This window comes from Sturnira hondurensis, unplaced genomic scaffold, assembly GCF_014824575.4.
Source record: "Sturnira hondurensis isolate 20B ecotype Veracruz unplaced genomic scaffold, ASM1482457v3 Scaffold0009733, whole genome shotgun sequence".
NCBI classification, from domain to species: domain Eukaryota; kingdom Metazoa; phylum Chordata; class Mammalia; order Chiroptera; family Phyllostomidae; genus Sturnira; species Sturnira hondurensis.
Genome location: NW_028082364.1, coordinates 4,641,238 through 4,658,997, shown reverse-complemented (window position 1 = coordinate 4,658,997; position 17,760 = coordinate 4,641,238). Strand labels below are relative to the sequence as shown.

At 44.6% G+C, this 17,760-nt stretch overlaps 1 protein-coding gene across 4 annotated transcripts in view; it reads right to left on the bottom strand.

Moving 5' to 3' along the window:
• BAIAP2L1 (BAR/IMD domain containing adaptor protein 2 like 1) overlaps positions 1-17,760 on the bottom strand; it is a 62,189-nt gene that overhangs the window by 26,692 nt on the left and 17,737 nt on the right. For 3 of the 4 annotated variants that reach the window (XM_037057828.1, XM_037057826.1, XM_037057827.1), the window contains exons 2-3: positions 17,291-17,366; positions 7,341-7,427 (exon numbers count right to left, since the gene is read on the bottom strand). The exons of the other annotated variant lie outside the window; for it this stretch is intronic. In XM_037057828.1, the coding sequence (XP_036913723.1) occupies positions 7,341-7,427; positions 17,291-17,366 (163 nt within the window). The remainder of the gene's footprint in view (positions 1-7,340; positions 7,428-17,290; positions 17,367-17,760) is intronic. 4 annotated transcript variants of the gene reach the window in all.

The window sequence follows — 17,760 nt, the reverse complement described above, 5'->3', positions numbered from 1 at the left end:
CCTTGTTCACAGGGATCTGGGTCTACACGTTCACGCAGTGAACTCCGGACTCACATTGCCAGCTGTCGCGTCGACATTTCCACTTGGTCTAACAGGAACCCCAAACCTAACGCATCTGAGAGCAGAGCCCAACACAACAGCGCAGCCCTGCCCCACGTGTGGCACCAATGCACAGCTGGCGCCACTGCCTCCCCTACCCCAGTCGTTCCTTCCCACCTCGACTGGGACAGCCGCCTCCCACCCAGTCTCCCTGTTTCCACCAGAAGCCAGGAAGAAAGAACCTTCTAAAATGTGAGTCAAATCACAACACCCCTGAGTTCAAAACCTTCGGGGGCCCCCACCCCACTTCAGGGGTCAAGATTCTTACCATGACCCAGAGAGCCCGGCACGACCTGGCGCCAGCCCTGAGCTGCTCTACTGTTCAGACCGCACCACCTACCACTCTTCCGTCCTTAGCTGCGCCTCAGCCAGACTGGCTTCTGGGGCGCCCCAAGCTGACGAGGCCTCCGGCCTTTGCACCACCAGCATCCACCGGAATGGTCTCCCCCAGACACCGCTCGCTCCTACTGCATGTTCCGGGCACTCTACTTAAACAGGCCCCACATCGCACCTTCTATGGAATATATTTGTAGTATTTTTGTGAATTCATAAAACTTCTTTTAAAATATTTCAGATTTTTCCCTGCTCTTGTTTTTAAGACCGAAGATTCTCCAGTTGAATTTTGAGTATCAACAGGAAAAACTGTAATAAATATATTTTTTAAAGATTTTATTTATTTATTTTTAGAGAGGGGATGGGAGGGAGAAAGAGGGGGAGAGAAACATCAATGGGTGGTTGCCTCTCAAGCGCCCCCTACTGGGGACCTGGCCCACAACCCAGGTGTGTGCCCTGACTGGGAATCGAACTGGTGACCCTTTGGGTTTACAGGTTGGTGCTCAATCCACTGAGCCCCACCAGCCAGAGCTATAATAAATATTTTATGAAGACTGCATGACCTATAAACATTCTATCAATAACAAAAGAAAATCTATGCTTTTCTATGTTCCCTGATGGTGAGGGTATAAAAATCTGTTCTGGGCCCAATTAAAAACACTGGCCCAAACAATTTAATAACTGATTTGAAATAATGCAATAGCTGACTAAACAGGAACAAAATAACAGAGTCTAAATTTATGTAATGGTGAGCGACCTGCAAAGACCTCAAAGCAAATCTGTAAATTCCCCAAAGAAAGTCTCCTGTTATTCCTCGAGAAATAAATGAGAACGAGCTTTATTTTTCTATGCTTTAAAGACATTAAAACAGGCTCAGAGTTTCTTTTAAATATATTTTGCCAAAACATTTCCTCCTGACCATGCGTTTTTCCTTTCCACCTTTTCAATATTTTCTAAGCTTTGAAATATAAATGTTGTTTGAGTTAGGGACAAAATTGGCAGTGCTGCACACAGTTCAGTTTCCTGTTCTAAAGGACGCTAGCTGCTTGAGCTGGACTGTGCACACGTGCTAAAGATCTGTGTGTGTGACTACAGGCACGCACCTGACAGCCCGAGTCTCAGGGCTTCTTACTCATACGACGTACCACTTTTTAAGCACAGTGGATTAAAATATTTTCCTACCAAATCCAAACTACACGCCCTGGTTTTTGGCTTTTTGTTGTTTGCTCATTGCTCTCAACGAGGTAAGACACTGTGTTTCTGACAGTCTGGCAGTGCTGTGCCTGTCGGGCCCCTGCTGTCACCGTGCACTGAAGCCGAGAACTGCGATAGCAAGGTGGGGAGGGGTGGCTTTTCAGGTGGAAAAAGAGGACAGTCAATCCCTCAGGAGACCACTCAGTCCTCACACGTAAGAAACTGGACGACATGCAATACAGGTCCTCCACCATCACAGTAAGAGCCTGTGCGAGGCCACGTTTTAACTAGCTCGGGTCCCAGGGCCACGTTTCCCTCGCACCCACTGGGCCGTCACTGTGGTCTGTGACAGCACCCGAACAACCGGCCACGTTCCGGGCACAGCCCTTCACACACGAACTGGTGCTGGCCAGCCCCCTGCCTCCAGTACGTTCACCCCCGCAATTAGGGTACAACGTATAAAAGGTGACATTTTAGCAAAACAAATATGAAAGAGACTTCAAAATGCAGGTCAGTTCTTGCTGTAACCTTCAAGTGGTCAGAGCAGTCAGCATAAAGGTGACTGCAATTTGGTATTTCTCTTGAATCATTAATATTTTCTTATTACTTTCCATTATAGTTGGAAAAAAGGCAACAATACAGTTTCTGAATCTTCTCTGTAAAACAGAATAGACTGTATTCATAAAGGATCTTTTATTTTCATCAGAAAATGACTTTTCTGAAGCATATGTATCGGGAAAGTTTATAGAATATTAAAATCAACCCTGGCTGATGCGGCTAAACGGATCGAGTGTGGGCTTGTGACCCAAAAGGTGGTCACCGGTTCGATTCCCAGTCAGGGCACACACCTTGGTTGCAGGCCAGGTCCCCAGTTGGGGGCATGTGAGAGGCAACCTACCAGTGTATCTATTGCACATTGATATTTCTCTCCCTCCCTTCTTCTAAAAATAAATAAAATCTTTAAAAAGTGAAATGGACAAAACCAATCATTGTTGATAAGCTTCACACACACACACACACGCACAAATTAAAATCTGCCATTATTTCTTAACTTTCAGGTAATTAGAATGACTTACAAATTTGGGGTATTCACATTAAAGTGTTTTCCAAACAGTTTGAGTCACTTCTTTTAAAAAACTTGCAGAATACCTTTGTTCAAATGGATAGAACAGCAAATAAAGGGGGCATTTCTGCCGCTTTGCAAATTCTAAATAATTTATAAGCACTTTATCAAATGGCAGATCATATTATATCAATTATTTTTATTTTCTAAGAAGAAAACTATAGTATTTAACCTGGCTGGTGTAGCTCAGTGGATTAAGTGCGGGCCTGTGAACCACATGATCGCGGTTCGATTCCCAGTCAGGGCACATGCCTGGGTTGCAGGCCAGTTCCCAGCAGGGGACCCATGAGAGGCAACCACACATTGATATTCTCTCCTTCCCTTCCCCTCTAAAGATCAATAAATAAAATCTAGAAAAAGAAAACTATAACACTTAAATCAAAGAAACCCCACCATTGCTTGGTATTTCTCCTCCTCATTTCTTGGTAACTTCCAATGGCCAAACTGTAACTCCCCTAGCTGAGCCGGCACAGGAAAGAGCAGCCAGGTGGCGGCCTCCCAGCACAGGCGGCAAACGCGGGGCCCTTGACCCAGCCCAGCCCTCTCCCTTGTTTCATCTGGCCCGACTCCTTAGTTCCGCCCAGTGGCAGGGCCAAGCTCTCGTTAAACTGTTGACGAGCAGTTGCGTTTATACAGTCCTAAAATTACATTTGGCTCTTTGAAGGCAACCGTGAGGCTGATGTGGCCCCAGTGAAAATGCCCCTGACACCCCAGCCTTACTCCTTCAGGAATGAGAATGGAGAGGTACAATAACAGCATTAGCAGTATTAGACCTCCAAGAACTTCAAACGATGGAACTATTTAATGAATGATAAAAGGAATCGAAACATAAAAACAAAACTTTACTGAGAGTTAGCTGGCAAATTCAATAATAAAAAGACAACCGATAAAAAATGGGTCAAGGATCTGAAAAGCCATTTCTCCAAAGGAGACGTGCCACGGCCAGGAAGGACGTGAAAAGGCGCTCAAGGTCGCCAGTCCCTGGGGAAATGTAAACGGGAATCCAAATGAGACGTTACCTCCCACTCACTAGGAGACTGTCAGAAAAAGCCGGTGACAGCAAGCGATGACAAGGATGTGGACCCCTCACGCTCTGGCACAGGCACGCAAAATGGTGCACTCGCTCCGAAGCCTGGCAGTTCCTCAAAAGGGTAAAGTTAGTTACCACACGAGCCAGCAATTCCACGCCTAAGGAGACACCCGGGAGGGGAGCAGGTGGACCCACAAAACGTGCACACGAATGTCGACAGCAGCGCTGCGCTGAACGGCTACAAAGGGGACAGAAATCAGGTGTCCCCGACCGACAAATGGGCCCAGCCAACGTGGCGCAGCTCTACGAGGACACTGTCCCCCACCCACACCAAGCACTGACACGTGCCGCAGCGTGAATGGACCTTGCAGCCGCTGCAGTCAGTGCAACGGACCGTCACAAAAGACACACATTGTATGGTTCCACCTGTGCGACATGCCCAGCATAACCAAAGCAAGAGATACAACACAGGGTTTCTTTGGGGGATGGTGAAAATATTCTGAAGTTGATTTTGGTGATGATTTAAAAATCTTGTGAATATAATAAAAATCACTGAACTGGACACCTCAAATGGGTGAACTGTTATCTCAAGAAAGCTGTTAATTAACAACAGCCTTAGAAAAAAAGTACTTTTTTAAGGTTTTATTTATTTATTTTTAGAGAGGGGGGAGGGAGGGAGAAAGAGGGGGAAAGAAACATCAATGTGTGGTTGCCTCTCACATGGCCCCCACTAGGGACCTGGCCCACAACCCAGGCATGTGCCCTGACTGGGAATTGAACTGGCGACCCTTTGGTTCGCAGACCTCGCTCAACCCACTGAGCCACACCAGCCAGGGCAACAACAGCGTTTTTATGTGGGATAATGAAAACATCTTTATTGATTAAACCACATTAGTTGGGCATTTCATTACTTTTGGGCAGAAAAACCTTAAATTATTCACACATCACCGGTGAGCCGACACTGAAAACTGGGTGTCTAGAGGAAAACGCCCACGGCTAGAAAATCTGCGATGCCTGCCGCAGTCCACAGCTCTGCCTTCCTCTCGGGGCTGGTCCAGGTCAGACAGGAAGTGAAAGGCGATCGACTCTCTCCTCCAGCTTTTACACCCCTCCCCCACCAAGTGAGAAGAGACCAAAGCTTAGTGTTGCCACCTTGATCGACATTCACAATGTGCAGTGGGTTTGGCCAAGTTTTCCAGGTTGAACCCTCTCTATAAATTTCTAGGACTTCAGTAAATTCTTTACTCAGAGTATGTTTTCTTCTCTTCTCTTCCAAAGTACAAAACTATCAGAAGTCAAACAAACTATCCTAAGTTTCATATAAAAATCTGTATAAAGTGAAAAATGTTATGTGTTCTACAGCAACATTAAAAATATTTTAATTATATTAAAAAACTACTTTTACAATCAAAGTTTTAGAAATGATAGGGATGCTTCAGCATCCCTTTCTTCTAGAACAATATATTTTTTAATTTTTTAAAAATTTAATTATTGTTCAAGTACAGTTTTCCATCCCCCACTCCCATCCCAGCCCCCTCCCTCCTATTTCCACCCCCCTTAGTTGTTCTCCATGTGTCCTTTATACTAGTTCCTGTGAATCTTTCTCCTAGAACAATATTTTTAAATGGAAAATTTTTAAACTGTAAGATCTTGGGAGGGTAAGGGAAAAGGAAGTTTCTTCAGAGACAGTATGCTTAAGGAATGACAATTTTTGAAATGATTCATGATCTTCACATATATAATATCCCTTCAGTTCTTATCAAATGTAATTTATAATGTTTTATAATAAATCTATGAATACCAATAACAAGAGTCAGTCATAAAATCTTCGTGAAAAATGAGAAAAATACAGTCTGCTTTAGGTCTTTCTCTCTTTTCTACGAATTGACCACTATACTTCGACTAGAGAATCTAAATGGAAATACAGTAGTGTTTTAGCCTAAACTTTAACAACAAAAATTGAAAAACCAAGCAAATAAAAAGAAGTTAATACTAGGCCTCAAGAGTAGCTCTTACTAGGATAGAACTTGATCATGGAGTTGATATAAATGGTAGAAAATTAATAAATATATGAGATAACAAATATCAGCAGGACGATCTGAAACACAAATAAAACACAATATAAAGTTACTTCCAGTCTCTCTGAATAAAATACATACTACACGGAACCTCGCCATCACAACACATCTTCCTTACTGAGAGGGAAGTTTTAAGCCTGTGTTCATAGCAACGTGGTTGCTGTGGAAACAGCTGACTCAACATCAAGAATTCACCGTGAATAAAATGAGGTGTAGAGCCGACGTCTTATTAAATAGCGGCAAGAACCAGGAAACAACACGGCAAACCAAGTGCCGGTGAGTCAGAGCACCGCACGGTTTAGTGCGAGGGTCGCACTTTCCCCCTCAGGCCTGACACGAATAGGGTGTTTCTTTTTCATTAGTCCTGAATTTGGAACCTACAATCATCTCAGTCATCCCTCAAATGCCCCAGTGTGCACTTTATTAAACCGATGCTGCTTAGGGCAGAGTTACTCCAGGTCAGGCTCCACCAGAACACGCAGCAGCCATGGCACCGACGAACACAAGTCAGGAAGCGTGTGGAAACCTTTCTGCATGGAACTGATTCTGTAAGGGCGGGAGTGCTGGCCCATTAATCACACAGGCCACTTCAGGCTTAGGTTTTGTCCATAGGTTTTGAGACTGTAAACACTCCAAGGATAAAATGTGTCAGAAAGTGCTAACGAGCACCCAGCTGCGCTGCACAGCCGGCAGCTGAGCCTCCAACCCTGGCATGGTCAGCACGCTCACCTCTGCGCCCCCCCTATCACGGGTCGGGTCATGCTCCCTTTTCTACCTTTTAACTGGAGACACACCCATTTTGCTTCAATCAGGCACACACTTTACTAATCTTTTCCTCTGGTTTTCTGAACCTTCCAAAGTTGAACAAACATTCTAAAGCCAGAAATTTTACCCTTTGTAAAATAAAGCATAAGCATGGGGCTGTTTCAACAAATGGACCCCCTACCCCCGCTCAGAGATGGCACAGGGAGACCTGGCGCTGTGGACGGAAACCTCACTCCCCCAGGAGCTGGCACAGCTGAGGGTGTGGCTGTGCGCACAGCAGGCCAATTCATACCAGCAAGACCGGAAAAATCCCCACTGAGAGCAACTGTGGAAGCGGCGAGAGCCACGAACAGAACTCGCAGGGCTCTGCCTTTCTGCGGTGAGTCACAGGAAATACTTCCGCAGGGCCGGGAGGGTTAGAATGTAGGTCAAAGCTCCCCGGGCTCTGTGCTGCAGGGAGAAGGGTTCAGCCCGATTCCTAGGGAGCAGGGGACTGGGCGCCAGCCTTGGCCTGCCCTCCAACGAAGGCCCCAGGCCCCGCTTCCGACAAACCACAGAGAGCCCCGTCGTCCGGGAAGTGAGCGCACTGGCGCGCGAGGCTAGCTCTCCGGTCTAGCTGGATTTGGGCCACTTCACGAGTTCCTATCGGCACCCACGGGATGAGAGGGCCTGACACTGCAGCGCAAGTCGGGGTCATATACAGCGAGAATCAGCTCACCCAGCTCTGTCGACACAGGGGACCCGGTGGCAATCTCACCAATTTTGGCCACTCCATCGTAGTAGGCTTTTCCCGCCAGGACCATAGCTAGACAGGGAGGGAACAAAAAATCACCACTTAGACAAGGACAGGAGGAAGCAACACGGAGGTTTCTTTCAAGCACCCCTCGGTCCCTTTGGCGGCAGGAAAGTTTGGGCTGCGTCAAGTATGGCTTTCAGAAGGCAGGGCCTGTGCTTGACAGCCACGCCTGGAAGAGGCCCCCGCCCCTGGAGAGTACTGTGGGGACCCCTTCTTCAGACCAGCCCCAGGGAACCACTCTGCAGCGAGCCCTGGAAATCCAGAGAAGGCCCTGCCTGAGCCTGATGCCAGGTCCAGAATGGATGCCCTCCTAACATGAAACCTATGGCTTTTCCATACGTGTATACAAGTGCAGGAAATGTAACCTTCTACTATGCAGTTGTTTCATAGACTGAGGATAAGCTTAAAGTATAATTGTAAAAAAGGGCAATAATATGCCCTGGCTGGTGTAGCTCAGTGGATTGAGCGCAAGCCTGTGAACCACATGATCGCGGTTTGATTCCCAGTCAGGGCACATGCCTGGGTTGCAGGCCAGTTCCTAGCAGGGGACTCACGAGAGGCAACCACACATTGATGTTTCTCTCCCTCTCTCCTTCCCTTCCCCTCTAAAGATAAACAAATAAAATCTTTTAAAAAGGGCAATAATAAGTTGCATTTATGTAGTTATTCCAAGTCATTACTTAGGCTGTTCTAGCTGACAACATTACAACACACTTCAGTGATGTTATCGCCCGGCTTCATGAAGGGCAGGGGAGTGGAGGTAGTCTGGGACATCCCCAAGGTCAATGGCAAGTCAGAGGGAGTGAACACAACTCCAGGTAAGGAACTGTACTTCCTTAGCTCTAAATTACGGTGATTGTTGACCCTCTGGCCTCAGAGCTGAAAAAGAGATGGCTTCATGAGTGCGTGGCCAGTGAAACGTCAGGTTAATGTACGCGACATTTTAGCGTGAAGGTTCTGAATCGCAAGGTGCTGACAAACCGAAAAGCAAATGTGTGGGAGAATGGTGTTCGGGATTACACAACATTCAAACAACATTTTTGGTTTGAACTCACATACCCAAGTGAAATTTTTCATTATCTGTTGATTTATGTTTAAAACTATTTAACTTTCCTAATCTGGTAAAATATCCTTGCTTTTATGATAAAGCTGAATTAACTTGAAAAGTTATATAATTTATCCAGAATAACTATTCTCATAATTTTGGCCCCCTCTGTGACACATTAAAGGGATTTCCCGTCATTTACTGTTTTAAGAAATGAAGCACGTTCGTTCTATTTTCCTTACTTAAACTTGGGGAAGGGTTAACAACATATGTAAATTGCAGGTCTGTACTCGACACGACATCTGCGTATTCCATCGTGCGCGCACCACCCAAAGTCTGGGCTGCTCCCATCACCGTGCACTTGAACTCCATCCTCTTTGTTCTCCCCCACCCCTCTTCCCCTCTGGTAATCCCCACTCTGTTGTCTGTGTCTATGAGTTCGTTTGTTTGCAGCTTTTTGATTTATATCCCCCACGAATAAAACCATATGGTTCCTGTCCTTTTCCATCGCACTACTTCACTTAGCGGAATACTCTCAAAGTCCATCTGTTACTGCAAAAGGCGGGGTTTCATTTTTATGGCTGAATAGTATTCCACTGCGTGTGTGTGTTTGTGTGCATATATGATATATTTCAATCACACCTTCTTTATTCCATCATCTTCAAAAGATACTTTGGCTCTTCCCATGTCTTGGCTATTGTGCACAATGCTACAATAAACATAGGGACACACGTATTTTCACAACAGAGTGTTTTCAATTTGGGGGGGTGGTAAACACCCAGGGAAGGGAGTGCTGGGCTGTATGGCAGCTCTGTCGGTTTTTCTTTGATTGATTCTAGAGACAGGGGGAGGAAGGGAGAAAGAGAGGAAGAGAAACATTGATGCAAGAGAGGAGCAGTGATTGGTTGCCTCTTGCACACCCCCAAACTGGGGGCTGGACCTGCATCTCAGGCATGTGCAGACTGGGAATCGAACCAGCGGCCTTTTGGTTGGCGGAACACCATCCAACCGACTGAGCCGCACCAGCCAGGGCAGGGCAGTAGCTCTGTTCTTCATATTCGGAGGAGCCTCCATACTATTTCCCATAGTAGCTGCCCCACTACACGTTCCCACCAGATGCATGCAAAGGTTCCCTTTTCTCCAGGTCCTCTCCAACACTTACTTCTTGTCTTATGGATAGTTGCCATTCTAAAAGGTATGACGTGTTATTTCATGGTGCTTGATTTGTATTTCCTTTAGAACTAGTCAAATGGAACATCTCTTCCTATACCTGTTGGCCATCGGCATGTCTTCCTGGAAAAAGTGTTTATTCAGGTCCACTGCCCACTTTTTAATCAGATTGTTTGGTTTGTTGCTGTTGAGTTGCAGGAGTTCTTTATATACTGAGTTGGCCAAAAAGTTTACTTGGTTTTTTCCCCCTGTAAGGTGGCTCTAGTAGCACTCAGTTGTCTTTAACTTCATTCAAAACAACTGTTAGATTGTATGCTTTATTATTTCAAGAAAGGTAACAATGTAACTGAAACACAGAAAAAGATGTGTGCAGTGTATGGAGAAGGTGCTGTGCCTGATCAAACATACTACCAGTGGTTTGCAAAGTTTCGTGCTGGAGCTTTCTCGCGAGATGCTCCACAGTCGCGTGGGTCAGGTGGACCCACGGTCACGGTCGCGTGGGTCAGGTGGACCAGCTGAAATTGAGAGCGAGCACTTCGAGACACTCAATGAGAACAATCAACATTATTCCACATGGGAGACAGTCAGCATGCTCAAAATGGCCAGATCAATAAAGTTATTGGTAAAAACAAAAAGTGTCTTTCACATTATAGAAAAAAACTAAACAGACTTTCTGGCCAACCCAACATTTTAGATATTGTTTGAAAATATCTTCTCCCAGTTGGCTTGGTTGCCTTTTAGTTTTATTGATCGTTTCTTTTGCTCTGCAGAAGCTTTTTAGTTTGCAGTCCCATTTTTTTTCTTTTACTTCCATTGTCTTGAAGTTCACAAAAAAACAAAAACAAAACCAAAACAAAAAACCCCTCTAAGACCAATTTTAGTACCTATGTTTTCTTCTGTTATTTTATTGTCTCAGGTCCTATACTCAAGTCTTTAATCCATTTTTTGTTAAACTTTTTGTATAGTATCAGATAGCAGTATAATTTCATTCTTTTGCATGTGGCTTTCTAGTTTCCTCAACACCATTTATTGAAGAGACTTTTCTTTTTCTCTGATTGTTGAAAATTCATTGCCCATATGTGTGGGTTAATTTCTGAGCTCCCAATTCTGTTCCATTGGTCTGTGTGTGTTTTTCTTCCAAAAACAGTGTTTGGATCTTTATAGCTTTGTAGTATAGTTTGAAGCCAGAAAGAGAGATACTTTGAGCTTTGTTCTTTTTTCTCAGGATTGCTTTGGCTATTTGGATTTTTTTGTTTTCAAACAAATTTGAGTATTTTTTCCTTCTCTTTCTGTGAGAAATGCCATTGGGATTCTGAAAGGGGTTATATTAAGTCTGTACATTGGTTTAGGTAATGTGGTCACTTTCCACAATGTAATTCCTCCAATCCATAAAAACGGAACATCTTTCCATTTCTGTGTCTTCTTCGATTTCTTTTAACAACGCACAAGAGTACTGTAGTTTTCAGTACCGGTCCTTCACCTTCTCTGTTTATTCCTAGGTATTTTGCCCTTTTTGTTGCAAGTGTAAGTGGGACTGTTTTCCTTATTTCTTTTTCTGATAGATTTTTGTATATGGATCTTGAGCCTGCAACTTTATTGTATTTGTTTACTATTTCTAGTGATCTTTTGGTAGAGACCTCAGAGTTCTAGACACAGAATCATGTCATCTGCAACTAGTGACAGTTTTGCTTCTTTGTACCCAATTTGGCTGCCTTTTCTTTCTCTCGCCTGACTGCTCTGGCTAGACATTCCGTCACCACACTGAATAACAATGGCAAGAGCACGCATCCCTGCCTTGTTTCTGACCTTGGAGAAAAAGCTTTCCGTTTTTCACCACTGAGTATGGCATTAGCTGAGGATTTGCCATCTATGGCCTTTCTTATGTTGAGTTACTTTCCTGCTGTACCACAGGTGGCAAACACAAGGCCCTCCGCCTGGTTTCATCTGGCCCGGCACCTTGTTTCTACCTGGCAGCAGCACCAAGCTTTTGCTTAACTGTTACGGAATGGTTACATTTACACAGTCCTAAACTTACATTAGGTCCTTTGAAGGCTGATGTTGCCCCCGCCCCATGGAAAATGAGTTCGACATCCCTGTTCTATACCCATTTTATAATTTTAATCATAGATGGTTGTTGTATCTTGTCAAATGCTCTTTTCTGCATCTATTGATACAATCGTAAGATTTTTATCTTTTATTTGGTTAATTTTTATACACATTGACTTGCGGGTGTCGAACCATCCTTGCATCCCTATAATGAACCCCTCTCGATCATAGTTTGTATCTATTTAACGTATTGTTGTACTACATTTGTTAGTATTTTCTTTGGGATTTTTTTGCATCTCTGTTCATCAGAGACACTGACCTGCACTTTTCTTTCTTGGTGTCACCCTTCCCTGGGTCCCGTGTCAGGGTAGCACTGTCCTTGTGTAATGAGTTAGGAAGTTTGCCTTCCTCCACTTGTTGGAAAAGCTGAGGTATTAAACGTTCTCTGAACAGCAGGATTCACCAGGGAAGACATCTGGTTTGAAAATGTTATTTTTTAGGAAGTTTTTATTACTGTTTCAATTTCCTTACCAGTGACTGGTCTACTTAGCTTTTCCAATTCTTCACAGTTCAGTCTAGGAAGGTTGTATACTTCGAAGACTTTGTCCAATTCTTCTAGGTTACCGAATCTGGTGGCACATAGCCTCTGACGGTATTCTTGTATAATCCATGCATCTCTGGGATGTCCAGTGGAACTTGGTTCACTTCCTCTTTTGAGTCCTTTTTCTTTTTTCCTTAGTGAGATCATTTGCTTGAGGTATCATCTTCTACCCACTCACTTCGAGCCTGTGCTTTTCTTTGGAGCTCACAAATCTCCTGCAGGCAACGCATAACTGGGTCTTGTTTTGTAATCCATCCCACTACTCTGTACCTTTCGACTGGCGAGTTCAGTCTATTGACATAGAGGGTGATTATTGATAAATCAGGACTTACTACATCCATTTTATCTTTTGATTTCTGGCTGCTCTGTATCCCTGCTGTGGTGCTTCCCTTGTGATTCTGTCTGCTGTTTAATTTGGTGGTTTCCTACAGTTTTTTTCCTTTATTCTATTTTATGTTTCACGCCTCAGCTCTGGATTGTTTTGTGGTTGTAAAATATTTCATACATACCATAGGACTTCTTTTAATTGCCTTTCTTCATTCACCTGTACCCATCCAGTCCTTTTCCTCCTCCCTTTTATGACTTTGTCACAGATTTCCCCTTTTTTAATGTTGTGTGCTCATTACCAAATTGCAATACTTATTTTAATGCCCCCTCTCCCCTTTAACCTTTATGTCATAATTGTTTAATAACTTATCCTGAAGGAGATTTACAGTTTTCTGCTTCTGTCTGTGAAATCATCTCACTCAAAGTTTCACACGCTCCTTTTTGTTTTTCCCCAGTAGAAGAGCTCCTTTCAATGTTTACTGTAATGAAATGTTTGTGGTGGCAAATTCTCTCAGCTTTGTTTGTCTGGGAAAAACTTTATTTCTCCTTCATATTTAAAGGACAGCTTTGCTGGATATATTACCCTTGGCTGATGGTTCCCCTTTTAATATTCTGAATATTTCCTTCTACTCTTTCCTGCCTTGCAATGCTTCTACGGAGAAACCTGATCATACTAGCCTGATGCACTTTGTATGTCGGTCTTTCTTCCCCCCTTGGTGCCTTGAGGACTCCTCCTTTGTCATTAATTTTGAATAGTCTGAGTGACTTGCATCTTGGACAAAGTCTTTCTGTGCTGATATAAATCCGATCCTATTAGCTTCCTCTGTTCTCAAGTCCAGTTCTTTCTACAGGCTTGAGAAGTTCTCATCAACTATTTCTTCGAGCAGACCCTCTATTCCCTTCTTCCTCTTTCTCCTTCTCTCGTACCTGAAGTCCTTGGGTTGCTCTCTCTAGAGGAGCCAGAGGTTCTCGCTTTCATTTCCTTACACCCTTAGTTCTCTCTCCTTCCTCCAGGGTCCTTTTTGGGTTTCTATCTTTGAGTGAGCTAGTTCTCTCTCCCACCTGGTCTGCTCTGTTTCCAGTCCTCTAATGCAGTCCTCATTTCCTTTATTAAGTTCTTCAGCTCCAGAGTTACAGCTTTGTCTTTTTTTAAAAATAGTTTCAACCTCTTTGGTAAAGTGCTCCTTTGGTTCATTAATTCTGTTCCTCAGTTCAGTAAACTGCCTCTCTGAGTTTCCTTGTATACCCCTGAGTTTCTTACAACTGCAATTTTGAATTCTCTGGTATTTTAATCACTGTCTTCCATGAATTGATTTGGTTTCTCGAGATTTTTCATTTTCTTTCTATGCTCCCACGCCACCTTGGCCACACTATTGGATGGACGGCTTCTTTGCCTGGGCCTTTGAGGTGGTGCTCTCGGGCTTAGATACTGTTTTGCTCTCAACAATTCACTAGGCTGATAGGGACCCGACTTTCTTTTGTTTTCCAGTAGATGGTGCTATATTGCAAGCTTTTGTTCTCTCTTATTCCCACTATTGGTACTTCTGGGATCTCGGGTGTCCTCTCTGTGATCGCCTCACCTTGGTTACGGGGCCCCGCCGCTGTGGTAGAACGGTTCTGCGAACTCCCAGAGCTTCCTCCTTTTTCTGCTGTTCGTGGTTTTACTGGGCTCTGCCAGGGTGTGCGGGGAGAGGCGGCCAGTCTTATCTAGCAGCTTTGCCCCACCCTTCCCTGTTATTTACAAGTTCCCAGCCACCTCTGCCTGCTTCTGCTGTGGTGGGGGTGGGGGAAGGTAGATGCCCTTTCAGGGAGCAAAACTGCTTCGGTCCCTCTTAAACTGCAGCTCCATTCCTCCCCTACTACATTACCCGGAGCAGCGGTGGGTGCCCAATGAGTCCCTGTCCTTCCTACCAATGAGCCTACCTTCCAAAGTTCCAATGCATGGATATTTCCGGTTTGTTTGTGTGAACAGGGGATCCTGTGTTGAGTTACAGTTGAGTGACTTGTAAATTTAAGGGGAGAAACAATGGAGTCTTCTTACTCTGGCATAGAGCTGACATCACTCTCATATTAGTGCTATTTTAGTGGCTGACCAGCTTCTTCATCAGTCTAATCCACATACTTCTACCAGATAATTTTTCCTTAAAATATGATTTCATTACATTATAGTTTTGCTAAAAAGCCCTTAAGGGCCTCCCACTGCTCAAAGAGTAAACCCACACTCCAGGGTTCATGACAGATTTCTACGTAATGGCCTTCAGTGAATCACACCTCCCAGAATTCCCATCCTGAGTAGTCCTCTATGCACAGAAGAGTGGCTTGGTCACGTGACTTGCTTTGGCCAATGGAGAATCACCAAGTGTGATTCCTGCAAAGGCTTGTACCCTTAGAACAGCCTGTCACGCCTGTAGGAGGGCATGTGCTCAGCCCTCAGCCTGGTCTCAGTCACAGGTGACTGCGGCTGCAGGCCTGAGACCGAGGGGTCCAGAGAAGCGCACTGCCTTTATAAGAAACCACTGTTGTCTTCTGCCACCAAGTTTAGGGGCAGTTTGTTACGTGGCAACAGATGACTGACCCTACACCGAAGTGCGTTAATAATCTGACTCTAGCCCATCACTCACTCTAGTATTCCCTGACAGCCGCTCACCCACGCCAGTGCGGACCCCAGGTCGTGGCCTGGATACTGTATTTTCTGCCTGCTAAAGCCTAACGTCCACCAGTGAGCTCATGTCCCCACCTCCACCGCTCAGACTCCGGTGGGACTGCCCATCCCCTGCCGTGTCGGCTGCACAAGTCGTCTTTACTGACACCTAAGCCGCCTGCTCTGGCATCCTCAACCACACTAAAAGTTCTTACCAAGGGCTTTACAAACCTATCTAAATTTCTCAGTGGTTCCAACAAAAACCAGATGGTCTGCAGAAGTTCTGGAAATACCTTACGAAGTGCAGGACAGTCCCCAGAAAGTGTTAAGGTGGTAAGAGCCCTTTGGGGAAGAAGCCTGTTTTAGCATGAACTGAGCTGCAGGCCACTTGCTGAGTCGCCTTGTAAAACTCGGCCTCAGAAAGGCGGCAAATGCAGGAAAGAAAAAGTCACCGCAGGACATGGTGGTTTCCTTCACAGAGGCGTCTAAAGCAATGACTTCGCAGCCTTGTGACTAAGCTCCATCAAGGGAGGTCCACTGCGCCAGACTCCTGCTCTTTGAAGGAGGGAGGGGCTGCCCCCGGGAGTGGCCCCTTGCTGATCCCGCTGGAGGGTGACAAATCTTGGGACTGCTGCGTTTCCTAACCCCGGAAACGTCTGGCGAACAGCAGAGATCCAGAAGTAAGTAAGCTGTTTACTTTTCGACTCCAGTGGGTACTCATCATCAGGAGTCAACAGAGCCGCTCACCTGGGGCGCGCTCCTGCAGAAGCTGTGTAAGGTCACTGGTTTATTCCCAAAACCCCAACAAACAGGGAGCACCCAAAGGTGGGGCATGAAGGGAGAGAAGTAAGAGACAGACCCACAGTCTTCCATATAGGATGTGCACCCACGTTTTTGGCCCAACCTTTCAGGGAATAAAACTTTCAACTTTTTAATTCAATTTTTTATTTATTTATATTTAGAAACAAAACTGAGTCTCATATTGCAGGGTATTATTTTGTGTACAGATATTGTTATTGTTTTCTGGTCACACTTCTAATGCATAAGCATAAATAAATTAAAAACATTTATATAGATGTGTAATTAGTACTACCTAGGTATAATACACACCCTTATTTTCCTCTCAAAAGTTTGAGCAAAGGTGCACATTATAAATGGCAAAATAAGGTGTAAAAAGAAACAAAAGTTGATCTGAAGCCTTCCCCAAACCTAACCACTGGAAACTGTTCCCACTGTGTTCCTCGGTGGTCTTCATGAACCAGGGTGGAGGGTGAAATCAGGATCTGAATATTTTGGAGGTGATTTTTCTACCAAGGGAACACTGCTTTGACCATGTTGGAATCTGGTGATTGTTGCACCCCACGTTCCAAAGGCGCCCACTGACAGCACCCGCCTTTCAGCAGGGAGACCCGCGTGCAGGTGCGTGCCAGCTTTTTCAAGTGACAACTCTGCAGACTAGCGAATGACGCTGGTTCTCAGAGAGAGACCACAGCAGCCGACGCTCACCTTCATTTCAAAAGAGCATTCGCTTTGAAATGAGAATCTAAGTTCAACCTTTAATTTAGATGTTTTTCCATTCAGGCTAGAAATTTCACTTCTCACATTACTATCAAAAGTGATACACCCAATAGGCAAGACATTCTTCCACATAAAGAAAAGAGTAATCTCTATCCCGCAGGATACGAAAATAAACATTTTAGGTGCACACTTTCACTTTTATTAGTTCATAAATAATGTGGTTGAAAAAGCAGAAAACATGTTTATGGCAAAGATAGGAAAGACTGAACCATGTCAAAAATATGATTTGATAATTAAAATACAAAACTCATAATAGCTTATTATTCAATGTGCTCATTTCCAATAAACTAATATTCTACTATTGCAAAGTTGTATGGATTAAATTATGTGTAAATAATTTCTACCAATTCACAGATATTTTTAAAACCTCAATATCAAGCATTTAAAATAATTCAGTGAACTATTTACGGAATGGTTTTTATACGTGCTCTACATTTATAAATTTATAAAACAGAAAGACTTACCATTAACAGCTTTTTCATAATTTTTTCCTAGGTTTATTAAATTTCGTAGCCGCGGATTGAACTGTTCCATAACATTCTGACAAACAAACAAAACAAATGAATTACTAAAATGAGGGGACAGGGGACCGAGTGATCTCTAGAGTTTGTCGCTCCACGGCCGGGGACGCCCACGCGTGCTGGACGGCACAGCCGCCGAGTCTCGAAGGCCGACCCTCAGGCCACGAGGAGCGCACGGTCCCAGCCGAGGGAACAGGGTGCTGGCGCCAGCAGGTGCCTGCGACCCTAATGGAGCAAGCAGCAGAGGCTGCCTCTCAGAGCAGACCCTGCGGGGGGTGAGCCCAGAAGCGGACACACCTGTGGGTTTACGCCGATCAGTGGTTGTCATTCTAGTGATCAGAATTTAACCACGTGGGCAGTGTTCTGGCTGTGAGCTGGACAGAAATTTCGAGGAGATTTTGTGTTCACTGTGC